This window comes from Amphiura filiformis, chromosome 15, assembly GCF_039555335.1.
Source record: "Amphiura filiformis chromosome 15, Afil_fr2py, whole genome shotgun sequence".
Taxonomy (NCBI): Eukaryota; Metazoa; Echinodermata; class Ophiuroidea; order Amphilepidida; family Amphiuridae; genus Amphiura; species Amphiura filiformis.
In genome coordinates, this window is record NC_092642.1 from 16,246,430 (window position 1) to 16,265,071 (window position 18,642).

At 39.3% G+C, this 18,642-nt stretch overlaps 1 protein-coding gene across 1 annotated transcript; it reads left to right on the forward strand.

Annotated features, from left to right (window-relative positions):
* On the forward strand, nt 1-17,512 carry LOC140171312 (protein PRRC1-like). Its single transcript, XM_072194548.1, has 7 exons — nt 1-102; nt 3,064-3,211; nt 7,715-8,055; nt 11,071-11,247; nt 12,542-12,596; nt 14,241-14,508; nt 15,301-17,512. The coding sequence occupies exons 2-7, from the start codon at nt 3,097-3,099 to the stop codon at nt 15,617-15,619; spliced, it is 1,275 nt and encodes a 424-aa protein (XP_072050649.1). The 5' UTR covers nt 1-102; nt 3,064-3,096; the 3' UTR covers nt 15,620-17,512.
* The last annotated feature ends 1,130 nt before the right edge of the window (nt 17,513-18,642 follow it).

Genomic DNA, 18,642 nt, shown 5'->3' on the forward strand with positions numbered 1-18,642 from the left:
GCATGAATGACGTCATTTTGTCGAGCAGCCGTCGTGTACGTGTATCGAGCAAGTACAAGCAAGTAGAACATCGAACAAGAATCTCATTTTAGAAACATTTCGGTAAGTAATAATGCAATTTATTTGGATAAGGAGTTAACTAGTTTTGATAGTTTTTGTTGACGGGTTTGCGTTTTCTGATAGTCAAAAAAAGAATTTGTTACGTGGTTTAACAACTTGGATTGTAAACTTGGTACAGAATTCGGAAGACATGCACATGGCTGATTTATCTTCTCTGATATGCATGATTCTATAGTCAAATGCAGCAAACCTTTGACGATCGCGACTACCGTGATGTAGCTCGTTCACGTAGCGTTTTCGTTGTCCCACTGGCCTACTACAAACGTAGATTGCCTGGCGATCGGAGTGTTATCGTCAGAGCACCGGACTAACCGTGATGTTGCAAATTCGGCGCTAACAACGCGTACGGCGCACAGACAGTTCATTCATAAATTTCCACTCAGCAACAACATATCGCCTTAGCAGCCAATCAGAGACAAGTGCGTGCAACGCAGTAAATACGCGATGTATCCTTACAATACGCGCTCGTCAAAGGTTTACTGCATTTTAGTATAGTCATAATAGTCAGTGGCTATGATTTATGCTGGTTTCATGTTTTCCTGCCGCTTGCCGCTCTGAAGATGATTTTACTTCACTGCGCAGTCGCCTCAGAAACGCTAGCGGTGACCAGCGGCAAGCCTATAATCAAATTGAGTAATTCTTGGCCAAACTGGAACACTTTGAACGCTAGTGGCTCCGCGATAAACACACGCGAATATAGCGCGGTACAGAAGAAAGTATGTACGCGCCTTACACTGCGTACACGCTTAGTACACTACATGGACGCAACGCGCATGTTCCAGTTTGGCCAAGAATTGCCTAATTTTATTATAGTGCCGTATACTATTACGCTGACCATGCTGACTTTCGTATTCGGCGAGGAGGACGATTTCGACCTCCTGGTTTGTTTACAAACAGAGAGGTAGACAAAAGACCGTCCCGTTTTAACACTCAAGTATCAGAAGGATGGTCCACAATAGCGTGATTCACGTAACGTGAATAGGCATTAAAAAGCTGTCACATAGAACCATGTGCTTCTATTGTCCAATTTGCCATCAAGATTTCATATGGAAACAGTTCAGACCCCAGTTCAAATAATTGAAACTCCCGGCTCCGACCGGGAGTTCCAACAGGTGCTGTGTATGTGTTTGTATGCGTTTAATGTGCATTCACATACACACTTAGCCATCGGTTCGAAGAAATTGTTGCTCCAAAAATGATTGCAAATTACACATTTGTATTCATTTTTCACCACAAAATATGATATGAAAACACAGGTGAGCAATGTATGAATATATGGAGAGGTGAAACAGGTTATTAGTTATTGTCAATATTAATATTTTGCGACATTTATAATGAAAATAATTAACACTCTAGCCACCCTATGGCACCTTCTACAACTTGAGAACAAGTCCTCAAACGTTCGAAATTTGTAGTTACTACAACTGTTCAGACCCAGAACAGGATCATGTCAGAAATTAATATTTTGTTCTGGGTCTGATTATTCGGACTACGGCAAGCCGATATATCGATCACTCCACCGCTTTGTGTCGCGGCACTCTGATGTATGAGAACAAAATATGATTTTGGAGTGGTGCTGAGCGGCAAGAGTGGCTTTCAGAGTCGCGCCGCTCAGCGATGTGCCGCTCCGCTTGCAGACAAGTGCAAGCGACATGATGAAGCGCATGAAACCAGCATTAGCTTTGGTGCTGAATTTCTTGGTTTCTGCATTGGTATCTATCCCACGGTAGACGGTAGTGCCGTACTATTACGCTGCCTTTCGTATTCGCCGAGGAGGACAATTTCGACCTTCTTGTTTGTTTACAAACAGAGAGGTAGACAAAGGGCCTGTCAAAACTGTTCCGCTTGTCCAAATACTCTAGTATCAAAAGGATGGTCCACAATAGAGTGATTCACGAATTCACGCAACATGAAAAATAGGGGATTATAAAAAAAAATTGTGAAGTACACATGTAGGACCATGTGCTTCTTTTGTCCAATTTGGCATCAAGATTTCGAATGGAAACAGTTCAGACTCAGAACACGATCATGTCAGAAATTAATATTTTGTTCTGGGTCTGATTATTCGGACTAGGTAGACGGCAGCAGCAATTGCGTCATCATGGAAGATGCTTCTCGAAGCGTATGTAGCATGAGTATGTATGTACAATCGCCCGTCATTTCTAAAGATGCAGTAGGCCTATATCAATTCATTTGTGTCATACCACGCTGCGACACTTCATCATGATGCAAAAATTCTTTTTTTTCAATTTCGGGTACCCAATCCTGCCCAAAAAATGCTTCGGTAATCCAAAGCGATTCTCACGCATGCTCAATGTTTACTTCTGTTTTCCGAGCATCAAGCTGATCAATTGATATAGAGCCCTGCAGCAAAAGTATACCGCTTGACATACAAATCACCAACCAATCGTTTCCTAAATTCCTATCAACTGAATCTATTATTTTGCTTATTTTAATTTCTCGATCATTAACTTTCAGAGATGAATAATTATCTACAACAATGGATGTTATCAGCTCTCGAATTAACCCATGGCACCCACGGCATAATGCCGTGGGTGCCCATCCCCACTGCCGTAATGCCCTCAAAATATGTCCTTTATCGATCACAGCATCGATTGCTGTGCCCTTTAATGAAGTTTGCATCGGTGCCCCAGCTCTGCCCCTTCATTATAAAATCATCTATCAGACTGTTTGTGTGTGTTTTCTTCGCTTTTGATAAATTGCCTTGGTGTCCTTCTCAAATTTTCAACAGTTGCCATGATGCCCTCTTGAAATGTTACAAACTGCCGTGCTGCCTGGCCTTTTCAGTCAAAATCCATGGCAATTATTAACTTCCCCTAAAAAGTTGCAGTGGCCCTTCAGATCCTTAATTCGAGGGCTGGATGTTTTAAAAATTGCACTCAAGGAAGGCACTTTAATTATTTATTTTTTGAATCCCTGCAGTGAACAAGTGTGCACAAAGAAGCCATTGTCAATATGATGGAGGAAGTAAGTGATGATCAATCTTCAGCAGCAGCAGCACCAGCGACAGCAGCTGCAGCAGCACCACCACCAGTGGCAGTATCTGCTTCATCAGCGCCTCCACCATCAGGTATAATAATAATAATAATAATACACTGCATTTAGAACGCTATACACAAAAGTACCATAGCGTGTACAAATATCATAAAAAACATAATACATAATACAAAATACATCAGAATAAATATGATTTCAACAGTCTCTTGAAAGAATCAATGGATGGAGCTGATCTGATTGTAATGGGGAGTTCATTCCAGGCTTGGGCAGCAATGATGTGAAAACGCTTTTCACCAAAGGCAGTGATACTTGCTTTGGGAATTGCCAAGCGAGTGGTATCACCCGATGATCTGAGAGGTCGGCCAGGAACATATAGAATGAAACAGTCAGATAAGTACACTGGAGCGAGATTATGCATAGATTTGTAAACATATAGCAGAAGCTTGAAAGTAATGCGTTAGAGATGGGGAGCCAGTGCAATTTGACCAACAGTGAGGCAGCATCAACTCTCCGACCGACAGCAAAGATGGCTCTTGCGGCGGCATTTTGGAGACGCTGAAGTCGACAGATGTCTGTGGCAGATAGATGAGTAAAGAGAGCATTACAGTAGTCAAGCCTTGATGTTATTAAGGCTCGTGCAACATGATGACAGGTGTTAAAGTCGATGAAACTACGGATGCGCCACAGATTCTTGATCTGAAAATTGATAGTTTGGCGAAGGTGATTTATGTGATTAGTGAAAGTCATTGTCTGGTTATAAAATACGCCAAGATTGCGGATTACTTGAGATGGTGTGATCATGGATGTACCTATGGTGAGAGTAAGCGATGGGAGAAGTCTGAGGCTGTAGACAGAGCCGGCAACAAAGAATTCTGTTTTGGAATCATTCAATTTGAGGTAGTTGGAGGCCATCCAAGATCGAATTTCATCAATGCAAGATGTTAGATTGGCAAGAGTTAAATCAAGTTCACCAGGGATACGAGGATCGAAAGACGTATATAACTGGGTGTCATCAGCGTACAAGTGGTAGTGAATACCATATTTGCGTGCGATATCACCAACTGGTGTAGTATAGATGGTAAATTTCAAAGGACCGAGTACCGATCCTTGAGGAACTCCAAATTCAACAACGACGGGATCAGATAGATGGCCACCTATATTGACTTGACTTGTCCATCCTTGTAAATAAGAACGGCACCACTCTAATGCCACACCACAAACTCCAAAACGCTTATTGAGGCGGTCTATCAAGATTTTGTGATCGACAGTATCAAATGCACGCTCATGTCTAACAGAACCATTAAAACAACCTTCTTAGAATCAATCTCAGAAGTAATGTCTTTGGTGACTTTGATCAGTGCACTCTCTGTGCTATGCATAGCTTTATATGCTGATTGGAGGGGATCAGTGAGTTCATTGGTATTAAAGTGCTCAACAAGTTGAGCAGAAGCACATTTCTCTATGACTTTAGCTAAGTGTGATAGGTTGCTGACTGGTCTGTAGTTTTGGAGATTGTCTTTATCAAGAGAAGGTTTCTTAATTAGTGGTGAAACAACAGCAGAGTGGGCAGCTTTAGGAAACACACCGGATGTTAAGGATGCATTGACAATAGCTGTCAGTGCAGGGAGATGGTATTGAATATGGTCCTTAAGCAGCCATGTTGGTTCAGGGTCAAGCAGACACGAGGCATTAGATGACTTAGAGATCACGTGCAACACTTCATCCTCCGTTAAAGGATGGAATTGAGCGAATTGGGGACAATTATCACATGGAACATCATTACATTTTGTAGCTGGGTCACAAACACCTGCATGCAAGTCATCACGAATCTTACGAATCTTTGTGACAAAGAATTTGGAAAATTTGTTGCTTAGCACCTTGGGGTCATCATGAGCAGGAAGATGACGCACCTGCTTGTTAAGGAGATGATTCACAGTGCTGAAAACGGTCTTATTGTCAGCATCTGCAAGTTTGTCAGTGAAATATGATTGTTTTGCTTCTAAGATACACACATTGACTGAACTGTTTATGGTCAAAAACCGATCACGATCTTCATCAGAGCGAGTTTTTTGCCACTTCCTTTCAGCTCTTCGTCTTTCCCTGCGAGCAGCGTGGACACTATCATTATACCATGGCATGCGATTTCTTATAGCGCGGTGCGAGTAGTAGCTGGGGCAAATTGGTCTCACGACATCAACTGTACATGAATTGTACCAGTTGTACAAAATCGTCAACATTGTCGACTACTGGAACAGTTTTCAGTTTGTTAGACAATGTGTGAGAGAATTGTTCGCATCAATACTCTTGTAATTGCGAACAGTCTGGGTAATTCTTTGTGGCAAAGGTTTCGGAAGATTGATTCTAAAAAGGACACAGTGGTGAACAGTCACAAGCATCTCATGGACATGGAAATCACTCACTAATTCATCATCAGGACATGACAAAACATGGTCTAATATGTGTCCAGATCGGTGGGTTGGTTTGTCAACATGCTGTTGGAAGTTAACAGAGGAGAGGATGGAGACATACTTTTTAACATCCCATTTGTTTTGTTCATCCCAGTGTATGTTGAAATCGCCAACAAGCAGTAATTTTCTGGGAGACACAGATATATCATCAACAAAGGAGTCAAATTCAGTTAAAAAGTCAGATGTACGAAAGCCATTGTCACGAGAAGGAGGAGGTCTGTATATTACAACCAATGTAAGGCGCTTGGTAAAGTCAGTGATGTAAACATGTTCAAAATAAGTAGTGTGAATTTCTTGTGGAATCTGACGCAGTTTAAGGGGTGTTTTGAAAACAACGCCGATTCCACCACCACGGGTACCGGAGGGGCGAGGTACGTTGAGGTAAGTATAGCCGGAGGGGTGAGTTCCCCAATGATGACTGCATCATAATCATGAAGCCAGGTTTCAGTCATTATAAATACATCAATATCATGTTCTTGAATATAATCAGCAATCTGCGTAGTCTTATTTGCAGCAGATTGGACGGTCCAAAGACAAGCATTGACACATATGGGGGGGGGCGTGTACAAATTAGGCAGTTGTTTCAAATTTGACAAGTTTACCCCTCGATTAGGATGATGGTTTCGGGATGGTTTGCCTTCGCTCTGTAATTAGCGTAGGAATGGAGGTTTGCTGTTTGGCTTAACGCATCGATGTCCACGCTTTGTAGGCTTAACACTACATATACCCAAGTTCCTTAATTGGTAATAGGTATCTTGGGGAACTCTGTTGATAGATGTATTACAGTTAAGTTGTAGTAACTCCTCTCTAGTGTAGGAAAGAGGAGACATTGTAACAGTCTCAATCAATAAGGAGACAACAATGGTAGACAATAATATACCAGCCATGAAGAGTACAAGTTTGGTAGGTGTGAAACACAATCAATACTCAGTAGCACAGTACAGATATACTAGTAGTAGTGTGATGAAATATGATATCCACTATATCAAAATGTCCACAAATATTCCTCATTAGATGAGAAAAATAAGTTATCAAAAACTGGTTCAGAATGATCCTGGAGCTTATCCAAGTAAAATGATGTAAAATACTTGTCTATCCCAGAGCAATAGCAAGAGAAAGTTGATCATTTAATCAGAGCTCATGTGCAGTGCAACTCAAGGCGCAACTGGCAACTCTATGAACTTTAACCTACTCCCCATTCCAGAAAAATACAGAAGTAATTTTTTTTGATTAAATAAATATTAACCTATTTTGCCAAATGAAACATAGCTAAATCCTAATCCTTTAGTTAGTCCTAACTGGCAATGAAAGTAAAATTTTAATATTTGGAAATAAAGGCCCAAAACATGCATTTTTAGGGCTTTTTTCGACCTTTTTTTTATTCTGTGATAATCAAGCCCAAAGACTTGACCAAAAGCTAATCAAGTTATGCATTCTAATTTTTGTAAAACACATTTTCCAATCTTTTTCATAACCAATTTGCAAAAATAACATATAATATAAAAAATTATGAAAAATTCTTAGCCAATACTTAAGATTTTGTATGCTTAGACTTAGTCTTACAATTTTGTAACTACAATTGTAAGAAAACATGCAAAGTTGCATGTTTTTGGACCATTTCCCCTGAAATTGCAAAAATATTAAAATTTGACTTTTATAGCCAGGTACTAATTAAAGGATTAGGATTTAGCTATGTTTCATTTGGCAAAACAGGATAATATTTTTTAATCCAAAAAATTAGTTCTGTATTATTCTGGAATGGGGAGTAGTTGATACGATGTGGTTTTGTCTCAAGGATTCTGGAGTAATAATATGTGACCAGCTCCAACAAAACCTGGAACAAGTCACCAGACATGCTTTTGAGTATAGAGGCCTTTAAAGATGACATTCCCATAAAATTTTTTAAAAAATCGCATTTTGGAATTCTTAATTTCATGGTATTTGACTGGGACTAAGTGGACTTTCAAATCCTCGAAAGTACTTATTAAAAAGGGGTTTATTTAATCAATAAATAACAGTTGAACTATGATAATCCCTGTTCAATCCTGTTAACAAAAATGCACAGTATAACTGATGACATTTCATGTTTTTGTCTACCTTCCCCACAGGACCACCAGGATCAATAGATCCAGCACCAGCCAGTTCCAGCCAGCCACCGCCAGCAGCTCCTCAGTCTCAGTTATACACACCCCCATCACTTGGTCAGACAGAAGGGATCAAGATCTTTACACCATCACCACTGACAGCTGAAGAGCCTGAACTAGAGCCATCTCCTCAGCAGCAACCAGCCAATGTGCCTATGTACCAACCTCACGGCCACAGCCATGATCACGGCCATGGTCATAGTCATGATCACGGTCATAGCCATGATCACGGTCACTCTCACAGTCATGGACATGCTCACGATGTGCCAGGGATGGTACCTGGAGCACCACAGTACCCAGTACAGGTAGGTCCTATGTCCAGATAGTTGCAGGTCTGTTCCCAATGCGAGAGTGAGCATTGGGCTATTCCAGTTGAAATCCATACACCCCCTATGGATAACATAACCTTTATATTTGCCACACAGGGGGTGTAGATTTGAAATGGAATCATGCACGTAACTCCTTTTGCAATTCACATTATTCCCTGTGTAGAAGATTGAAATGTTTTATATAGGGAGGTATATTGATTTAAACTGGAACAGCCCATTCCTGCAACCTGCCAGACTTTTCAGCCCAAGTGGCGGGCCAAAATGCGATATCACAACTGCCTGTCGCAGGAACTATTAATATTCAAGTTTCATATAGCTTGCATTGCTATCACACAAAATCACTAACATAACATATTTTTACGGTGACTGCCCCTACTTTAGAGCGGAATGCAAGTCTAACCTAAGAACTTTTTCCACAGCCTTATGTATCTATTATATCTTCAAGTATGTGCAGTACTCTGCAATTTAAAAGATAGCCTAGACCCTCCAGAATTGTACAAGGTCATCATACGTTCTACAGAAATCTCCCATTTTTTCTTTGCCAGGGTCAAAGTGCAATGCAGCTGGGTCCTTATCCAGGCAGCACAACCATCAATGTTCCATTTGACAGTGGACCAAGTCATGTAGACCTAGCATATAATATGGTAAATTATTAAACGCATGCCTAATTTGGTGGTGTTCTGCGATCACATCGATCACCTGAGTGCACTACACTGTCTTTATTCAAATATACAAAATTCATTTTGTGTCTTTGGGGCAAGCCACAGTCTTTCTCCTGTCTGAAGTGCTTCATCATTAGATTTCATCACAGACTTTAAGATCTTCAAGTCAATTCTGCTCACTACTCAAGCTTCAACAAAGGTTTATGGTGACTGTACCTTTTCTCTTGCTGCAACTCTGCTTTGTAATAAGTTGCCTTTAAGGTGGTACTACACCCCTTGATAAAGTTGTGACTATTTTTGCACTTTTCTCAAAAAATAATAAAACACTGGTAACAAAGGTTATGTATATTAATTATTATAGGGGCAAGGCATCTAGTTACTACACTGGAATTTCAGTGACTCAAGACAAGCGGTACGTTATTTATGATAAGAAAAGAGGTAACGCTAGAATGTACCTCATTTCTTAACATATATAATGAACCACTTGTCTTGAATCATTGAAATTTCAGTGAAGTAATTGGATTCCTTGCCCCTATAATAAATAACTTTTGTTACCAGTGTGTAGTTATTTTTTGAGAAAAATGCAAAATTAGTCACAAAATTTATTAGGGGTGTAGTACTACCTTAAATCTGTCAGGGTGTTCAAAACTCTGCTAAAATTTTTTTTAATTTCTAGTGCTTATCTGTATTAGAGTTGTAATAGAGTTTGATGCAGTTGCCTGTAATCATTTATGTTTTTGAAATCCTTTTGTATGTTATCGCATTGTTTTTTTCACCGCACGATTAAATGTAGCAAGAAGTGTCGTCTCGGGGGGATACATACCCTTTGTAACACCTTTGGGGGGGGGCACCCAATTGACCAATTCTTCAGCATCGATTCTGCGCCCCTCCAAGCGATGAAAGTCATTTCAGCACAGATAGTCATTTGAAAGATCAATTTACGACCAAAATTTAACTTCATTGTAACCAAAATTAATTAGTGACATTTGTGCAAATTTTTGCGCGCTCCACACGTAATTATTGCAGGAATTGGAGGGGCGCTGTTATGTATCCTTAGCCCTGCACGGTCCTTATCCAGGTTGTACAAACATCAAAGTCCCATTTGTTCCACCAGTGGTCTAGGTCCAGAAGACTTATCAATAATCATATGTGATGGGATCAAACAGAATGAATCTTTTGTCAGGGAAAATCAAAATGCAGTTTATAATTTCATACTGTGTCAGAGCTTTATTTTGATGAAATTGTCATCACAATTGGACTTACGGATCCAGAGATATGGTAATGTTAGTGTTGCTCAGAACAATAAAATACAGAAGAAGTTAAATACACTATTATTATTTTATCCTGTATCTCAAAATCAATTTTGGTAACAAGCAAGTCATTTAGCTTGTCACATCTAGGGAACAGAATAACCATAGGCACCAAAGGCAATTGCCTTGGGTGCCCCATGCCTTTGCCTTGGTGCCCCACAAAATGTTTAACTTTAGATGTATTCATTGGCATGTGATTGCCTTGGTGCCGTAGCAGGCCTTAGCATAATTGCCTGGCTGCTCTCCCAAATGCCAAAATGAACTTTTTCCCCTTTATTTTGTAAATTAAATCTAATACTGGAACTAAAATTTGCAACTCACTTTGCAACTCACTTTTCCCCTTTACATCACATATATATGCGAAATCGTATTCTATGACAAACTCTTTCTATTTGCCTTCCCAGGGTATAGCCAAAGATATAACCAAACAAAGGCAATATTTTTCCTTTTGTTTTGGAAACTATTTAGTTGCTCATATCTTTGGAACTGGCTGTTCAATTTCAGTGGAGTTTTCTGCAAAATGCAACTTTGCAAATGCTTTTCACTCTCCTATAAGAAACTGAAAATTTCATATTTCCTAGTTCCAACTGATTTTGCTTGATCACCTCCATTATGATAAATCGTAATCTATAACAATTACAAACTCTTTCCATTTCTTTTTCCTAGGGTCCAGGTGGAAGGAAGGACCCTTATCCTATCCAGATAGTGCAGCCATCAAAGTCCAATTTGTTCCTGTGGTCCTAAGGGCTCATATTGAAATACCCTACCACGTTTTCACACAGAAAGAAGGCAGGATTCCCCTCGCTAAGCGCGCACCTCAGGAAAGCTCAGTCATAAAACGGATGGATTATATGCATCAGTGATACACCCTGCCCAGGATTTTAACAAAAGAACGCTAGCACAGGAAAGCTGCAGGATGGTGCACACCTTCCTGTGTAAGGGAATTTCAATATGAGCCCTAAGTCATGAAGGCCTATCATCATTGTATTCTGTAACAAATCTTTACATTTTTTCCCCAGGGTGGAATGCAGCAGGGTTCTTATCCAGGCAGTTCAGCCATCAATGTTCCATTTGACAGTGGTGCAAATCCTACAGAGCTGTCCACTAATCAGGAATACCATACTGGGGGAGGTGGTAGTGGTCTGTTGTTTGGATGGGGCAGCAGTATTGTGAAGAAAGTAGTGGAGAAAACAAAGGTAAACTATATCAAACTTTGCATCATGACAATATTTGTTGCTCATATAAGTATTTTAAGAATTAAAATTTTAAGAATTAAAATTCTTTAGTTGAATGCAAGAAGTTTTAGAAACAAAATACTTATGACAGGGGTTGGTAACTTTATTTTTCAAAGGACTGCAAGGTGGCCAAAACATTTCAAACTTGAGGGCTTGAGGGCCAGCTACACCACTTTTTTCTACATGACTTGGTCAAGGGCCACATATCAGTTGTTGGCAGGCTGGATTTAGCTTGTTGAGAACCACAGGCTTAACCTCCTTCTTGCATTTAACCATAAAATATGGTAGAAAGAAAATGTCAATGACAATGGAAAGCACTACAGATTTGTTTCATTGGTTTCACCTGTATGCATGCTAGGATGAAACAATAGGCATTGTTTTCTTCCATTCTCAAAAACAAACAGAAACTGAATGTAGTGAAATCGCTCGTAAGCTGAAATGATTATAATGGATTGTATTAAAGGGTCCACAACTAAGAATAAGTCTAAAAATATTCTACAAAATGTATGTGTAGCCCTATTTGTGTTAGACATATGGACCAATTTATAGCATCACACATCATTGCATTCAGTCACAATGGTTGTGTAAGAAAAGAGGCTATTTTAAAAGTTGCTCCTGAGTCCATAGCAGTCAGGGTTTTTTTTAACAAACACATGAATAGACCTGGTTTACTGTATTGTTTGAGAGTTGACTCCTATGGACTCAGATGCAACTGTTAACACTGTTGAAAACTGTCTTTATTCACATAATGAACCATTGTGACTGAACGCAATGACATGTGATGCTATAATTTGGTCTATATGTGTAAAACAAATAAGGCTACTTTTTGACAGGTGTGCATTTCGTCAAATATTTTTGGATTTATTTTGAAAAGTATTTAGGGGGAACCTAAGTTGTGGACCCTATACCTTGCAGCTACATGTAGGAAACAAACTTGTATTTTGTTTAGGCATGAAGTGTCATTACATGTACTTGTAGATTTTTGCAAATGTCTAACATGATGAGTGATCCAAGTAAAAGGTCATTTGATAGTACGATATTTATTGTGTGATTTGAGGAGAGGCATGTAGTAGAAGTAATAGTAGTATGGTGGACTTGCTGCCTCTTACATGTATTTCAGGTGCACTCCTTAGATGACAGAAGACCTGTTGCAGGGTCCATACAAACTATGTACATGGACTTACGCATAGAGAACAGTTTGTATGAATTAGCCACTTTTGATAGCTTTACCATCATTGTTTTGTTGTTGTTGCAGAGTTCTGTTGATACAATGATCACAACCTTGGACCCTGGAATGGCTCCTATTATACGTAAGTTACTTGAACAAGCATAATCTCTAGTATAATCATTACCAAACAGCAGGCTTCCCGTTAGTGTGCGTCATTGCGTCCAGACGCGTATTTTACAAATTTGGACGCAAGTTCACATGGCTAATCAAGTATTTTGCGTCCATGTCACATCATGTGGACGCAGACAAAACTTCAAATTTTATCATTAATTGATGATAAAAATAAGAAATTTTATTCCTTTATATTTTAAGATAATAAAAGCCCCAAAATGTTGACCCACCTGCTAAGAATTGAAGTAAATTCTGCAATATTTTTAAATGCAACGTCAGGAAATCGTGCACTTTTTGCATGCTTTCCGAACGATCGATGTTTGATGGCCTGGGGAAGTCCCGATTGATTTGTTTACAAGCCAGCTTGCTGGACTGAACACGTGACGCTAACTTCTACGAAAATACGTGCAGTTAATGTTTATTTAATTATTTATCACAACCTGACAATATTCAATTTTTAATATTTTAAGTTTATTTTCTCATAAATAATCTAGGTTTCCTTTATTAGTATTATTGTTACGATGAATAAAAGCAATTTTAAAGACAAAATCCAAATGATAACCCTTTTTCGTATTATTTGTGGCAGCGCGCTAGTTTTAGCTTTGTAGCATCAACACCACGTTAATTTTTTTAAAAGAAATACGGAAGTAAAATACGAACGAAAATTTGTTCAAGATTGACAGACTTTGCTCATGTTTTTGCACCTGTTTTTGACCACGTTTGGACCAAAACTGACACAGAAATGAGAAAAATTACCATAGCGAATGCAGATGGAATATCACGGCGAAAATGCACTTTTATTTATTTTTAACAATCAACATTTGATGAGGTGTAGACCCGGGGTACGTGTGTATCGTCATAATCGTGAATTTCAGATGGACGCACAAAAATCTGTCTGGACGCAAGTTTTTGCAACCTCGTCAGCAAACTTGCGTCATTACGGACGCACATTTTTAAAACCTTAACGGGAACCCTGCCAAACAGTGGTAATTGTTTTACCTTTGTTCATTAGAGCATCTATGAATTATGGCTATGAACACATATGGGTACCAAACGCACAATATGTCCTATACATGGATCCTGTGCTCGTCCTCAGGAAGTCAATTTTACTCCTGAGGACGAGCACAGGATCCATGTATAGGACATATTGTGCGTTTGGTACCCATATGTGTTCATAGCCATTCTACCGCTGTTCTAATGAGTTGTCAAAACAATTCCCTGATATCAACCCATTGACAATGCACCTACATGCATTTCATGATTCGTAATAATTGAGTAAGCTGTAACAGGGCATATAGTATTGCAGATTTACCATACTCTACCAATGTAATTTTCAAATATCCCCCCCCCCCCCCCCGTGTTAGAAGTCAAAAATTCTAGTTTGCAGAACGTGTCAGTATTTCTTACGTAATTTCATTACTTTGAATAAGTTCACATCAAAAGGTGATGATAGAAACATTGTTTTTCAGTGAAACCAAGTTATGAATATTAAAAATGTGGACATCAGACTCACCACAAATAATAAGTGCCACAATGAGTAACTTCATTATGAACCCACAGTGCAAATGGTGTTGTTGTTACATTATGAAGTCTTTTGTTTCTTTGCTTGCTATAGATTCCGGTGGTGACATATACATTGTAGTAGCCTCCGACAAAGAAGTCAAAGTAGGCGGAATCAGGGACGCATTCCAGAAGATATTCGGCAAAGCCACAGTCGTAGGTCAGGCAGCGCAGTCTAATATTGCGCCACAACCAGAAGGTTATGCCGCGGGACTCAAGGGAGCTGAGGAGAGAATAGAAAATCTGAGAAGAAATGGTCTGGTGGGGGAGAGGCAACCTGTTATTTCTGTGGAGAGTTTCATTGCTGAGATATTACCGGAAAAGTATGTATTATTGTATAGAAATAATAATAATAATAATAATAAGTGAGCTAACAGCAGGTCTCTGAATTAACATGGTTTGTTATCATTTACACAATAGAGAGTCTTAATATGAGCTGAATGGTTTGGGCACTATTTTGAGTCTCTTTAACATGGCTGTGTACTCTAAACATTGATTCTTTCGAGAATTTGAGCTTTTTTGATATGTATGAACTTTGTAATGTTTTTTATAAATACTTAGCAAAGAAAATCCAGATTTATCCAGATTATAAAGTGTGTATTGTGCTCTTCAAGTTATGGCACTTTTATTATATGCATGTTTGAGAGTGCACAGCTGTCTTAAACAATTCCAATTGACATGTGAATACTAACATATTGCCTCTTTCATGCACAAAGTCACTTAACCAACTTATTTTGAGGTAGCACTATAATGGACCACAATGGCCTCATCACAATGTCAAGTTGCAGAGTATGAGTTTTAGTACCCAAAATTTCAAAGGTCATTCAATGAATGTACACATATGTTGGGGTTAAAGAACTGTGCCCCTTATAGATGAGCATGTTGTGGATCCTAGTGTAGTTTCAGGGCATTAGATCTGTAATATGAACCAATCAATCATTTTATGATACAAATTAAGGACCTTAATTGTGCTTATCCCAATTTTGTAATGTGTACTAAGTCCTTGATCATCAATTAAGTTTCAAACAATATGCAAGAGTTTTAACTCTTAAAAATGAATACAAGTAGTTACAAAATGTACACAAAAGACAATATCTTTCCTATTATTCTCACAGGTGGTTTGACATAGGCTGCATTGTTCTCCAAGATCCTTCCAACAACGTATCCCTTGAAGTCTTCACCCAAGCCACACCTATACCAAGTGAATTCATCATGCAAGCGCAAGAACAAACACCACCTGACTACAACTTGAGGTGGTCAGGACTTGCTGTGACCTGTGGTGAGGTCATTGAGAGGGGCACCCCCGGTGTCCATCGCTCGGACTGGCATTTAGCTTTTACAGGTGTTTCTAGAAGACAAATGATCTACAGTGCTGCGTTATCATTGGCTGGCATGTATAAGAATAGATTACCGACAGGAGTACAGGCCTTGTAGATGATAGAAATGTTATGATATTCTAGGGATCATCCATCTCTTTCTTGATATGTGGTGTATATAGCAGTGGCGTGCGCAAAGGGGGGGGGGGCAGGGGGGCCATGGCCCCACTCTTGTTGGTTATTCGGGGGATTCGGCGATAAAACGTTAAAAACATCCAAATTTGCTCCTAATCAGACTCCATTCGGGGGAACTGAACAACCTGGCCCCACCACTTTCAATGTGCTGCGCACGCCACTGGTATATAGTCCACGGAAATTGACATTTTCAGTTAATCTCATAATTCTGTGTGATTAGACCTGAGATGTTGTCTTTTGAGACATAAATCTCTCGAAATTGGGAACACTGAGAAATATGACAGTTTCAAATCAGTATTATGTGATGCATTACAAGGAGCAGGTAAACAGCCTATTCTTTAAACTACAGTCTGTCTAGTCTGAAGTACAAAGTACCGATGCGGACGCACACATTGTGTCAACTTTGAAGGCATGCATACCTGCAGCAGAGATACAGCACTGCGCACTGTTTACGCGCTGTGTACGCACACGTTATCACTTTGTACTTCTGAGTGGACAAACTGTATTGAGGTAGTCATCGTGGCGTAAACACCGCCATCTTGTGGGTACGGAGTGCGTTGTTGCTAAGATCACCGCATTGACACTTGACTGAAGAGGTGCATCACCCGCTGCGACTTCCGCGTAATTGGGGCGTAATGTCTAACGCATGACATGCAGAACGGCAGTACCCACAAGATGGCGGCTCCCGTGGAAAAGGCTGACAGCCTCTATAGGGCACAGTGGTACAGGGCTCACAATTGGAGGATGCCGTGGTTTTGTGCACTTGGGCAAAGCGCTTTACCTCATTTGCCACTCTCTACCCAGGGTGAAATGGGCAGCTGTTATGAGTATTGTCCATTGAACACCTCCCAAAGGTATGAGCATGCCTTGGGCATTGTATGGCAGCTGATATTTTCTAACTACAGCGGATTAAATTTAAAGCACTTTGACAGATTTGAAAGGCACTGTATAAATCACAACATTATTAAACTATCAAGTTATAGAGAATAACTACAATTGTGATCAAAAGTAGTTGGAACACTTGTGTAAAGCTGTTTAAACCATGTGTTCAATTGTAATTGATATTCCACCAATTTTGACCGGGATTGTAGAAGGGCATTTTAACTGTTCAAAGTCTTTTTCAAATCAGAAAAGAGATGGACGACCAATATATTTTGCTTGTTATTTAATAATGTACAGAGTTATAAGTAATGTAGTATTACGACTACTATTATGTGAATATTATAAGATAGGGGCTATATAAACTGTGGTGGTATTAATGGTAGGCAATGAAATTGTAGGGGAGAACTCTGACTACATTGTGAGTGCACTTAATGGTAGGCAATGAAATTGTAGGGGAGAACTCCGACTACATTGTGAGTGCACTTCACTCAAGTGTCACCAGGCCTCGAAATAAGCCAACATCTCTGGGGTTCCCCTGACACACCTTATTTCTGAGGCATGTCGTCGGCAGAGTGCAACACTATCATAAGTGCTGTAGAATGAAATAGCTGCCTTTTGTAAAATACCTATTGTTTGCAGCACAATCCCCTCATCATGCTCATTGAAAAGTGTTGATGTTCTGTATACTTTTCTGATGGCCACTAAGCTAACCCCAAGATATCACCTTTACATGTAGTTGGGTGTTTTTTCTAGTGTAATTAGTTAAAAGTATGTACATTGCAAATGGCAGCTATTGCATTCTACTGCACTTACGATAGTGTTGCACTCTGCCGAACTTTAAAAAATGAAGAAAAAATTGGTCTTTGGTTTCAAAATGCACAAAATGGCAAAAATCCAAAATGGCGGATATACGAATAAATGATCAGGGCCAACACCTGTGTAGATAGCATATTACAAAGGAAGTAGCAAAAAAATCAGGATATATGAGCAAATGTTGTACAAGTTTTGGTCACAAAATGCACTGTTTTATATATTTGCTATCATGTGCTATGGGAAACTATATATGTCTCCACATGTGAACATCTCCCTTTGACATCAATACTTTCAGGGTAGAAGCAAAATTCAATCTCACATTGATTGATGGAAGATGGACATTTTTGTTATATATATTTAAATGTATTCAAATAATTTTGACCAAAAATTACTGCTTAAAAGCCACAATGTACAATCTTATAATATGATACCATTTTTGGTTCTGTTTTATTTTTGGTTCTCAGCTGTGATTAATTTTCTTCACACAAATCATCAGCTGGACAACTGCGAAGTGCAAACAAAATGTCTAACTACATTCTGACCTGAATGCTCATGGGCTATTCCAGTTAAAATCGATACACCCCAAATCAGGGCTGTCAACTTTTTGGATTGCTTGGCATGAGACACTGTCGAACAGAGGCGTACCGGGATGAAATTATTGTTTGCCGACTACAATGTTCACTTTGACTCATGATTATTTGAGCCACAGCGCTCAAGAATCTAAGAAGTGTGGGAGTAGGGACAACTATTTATTTTTACAATGCGTGAGATTTTACTAATTTTGAAGCTCTTGGCGTGAGATTTACTACCTTGGCATGAGATTATGCTATCTTGGTGTGAGACTGTGAGACTCACACAGAGAGTATGAATATCAATTAGGGTGACTCCATTTGAAATCTACACTCCCTGTTTGGGAGATGAAGGTCATGTCTTCCATAGGGGGTATAGGATTATAACTAGAATAGCCCAATACAGGCATGTTAGAGTGTATTTCTCTGTTTAAAACATGCAGTCAGAATGACAAATTGAGCTCATTTTAATGGCTGGATAATTATGACATATAGTGTGTATGTTAGTGTACTTGTGTATAATTTGCTTTAGAAGCTACCTGCTGTGGACTTCTATTTTCTTTGTATATGGTGTAGTGTCCCATTATGTATTTATTTCCACAACTCTTATTATAATTGCTAAAATGTTGAGCAATATTTATACTTTTAGAATATATGTTGCCAAGTAATTGGCTTGTGATCC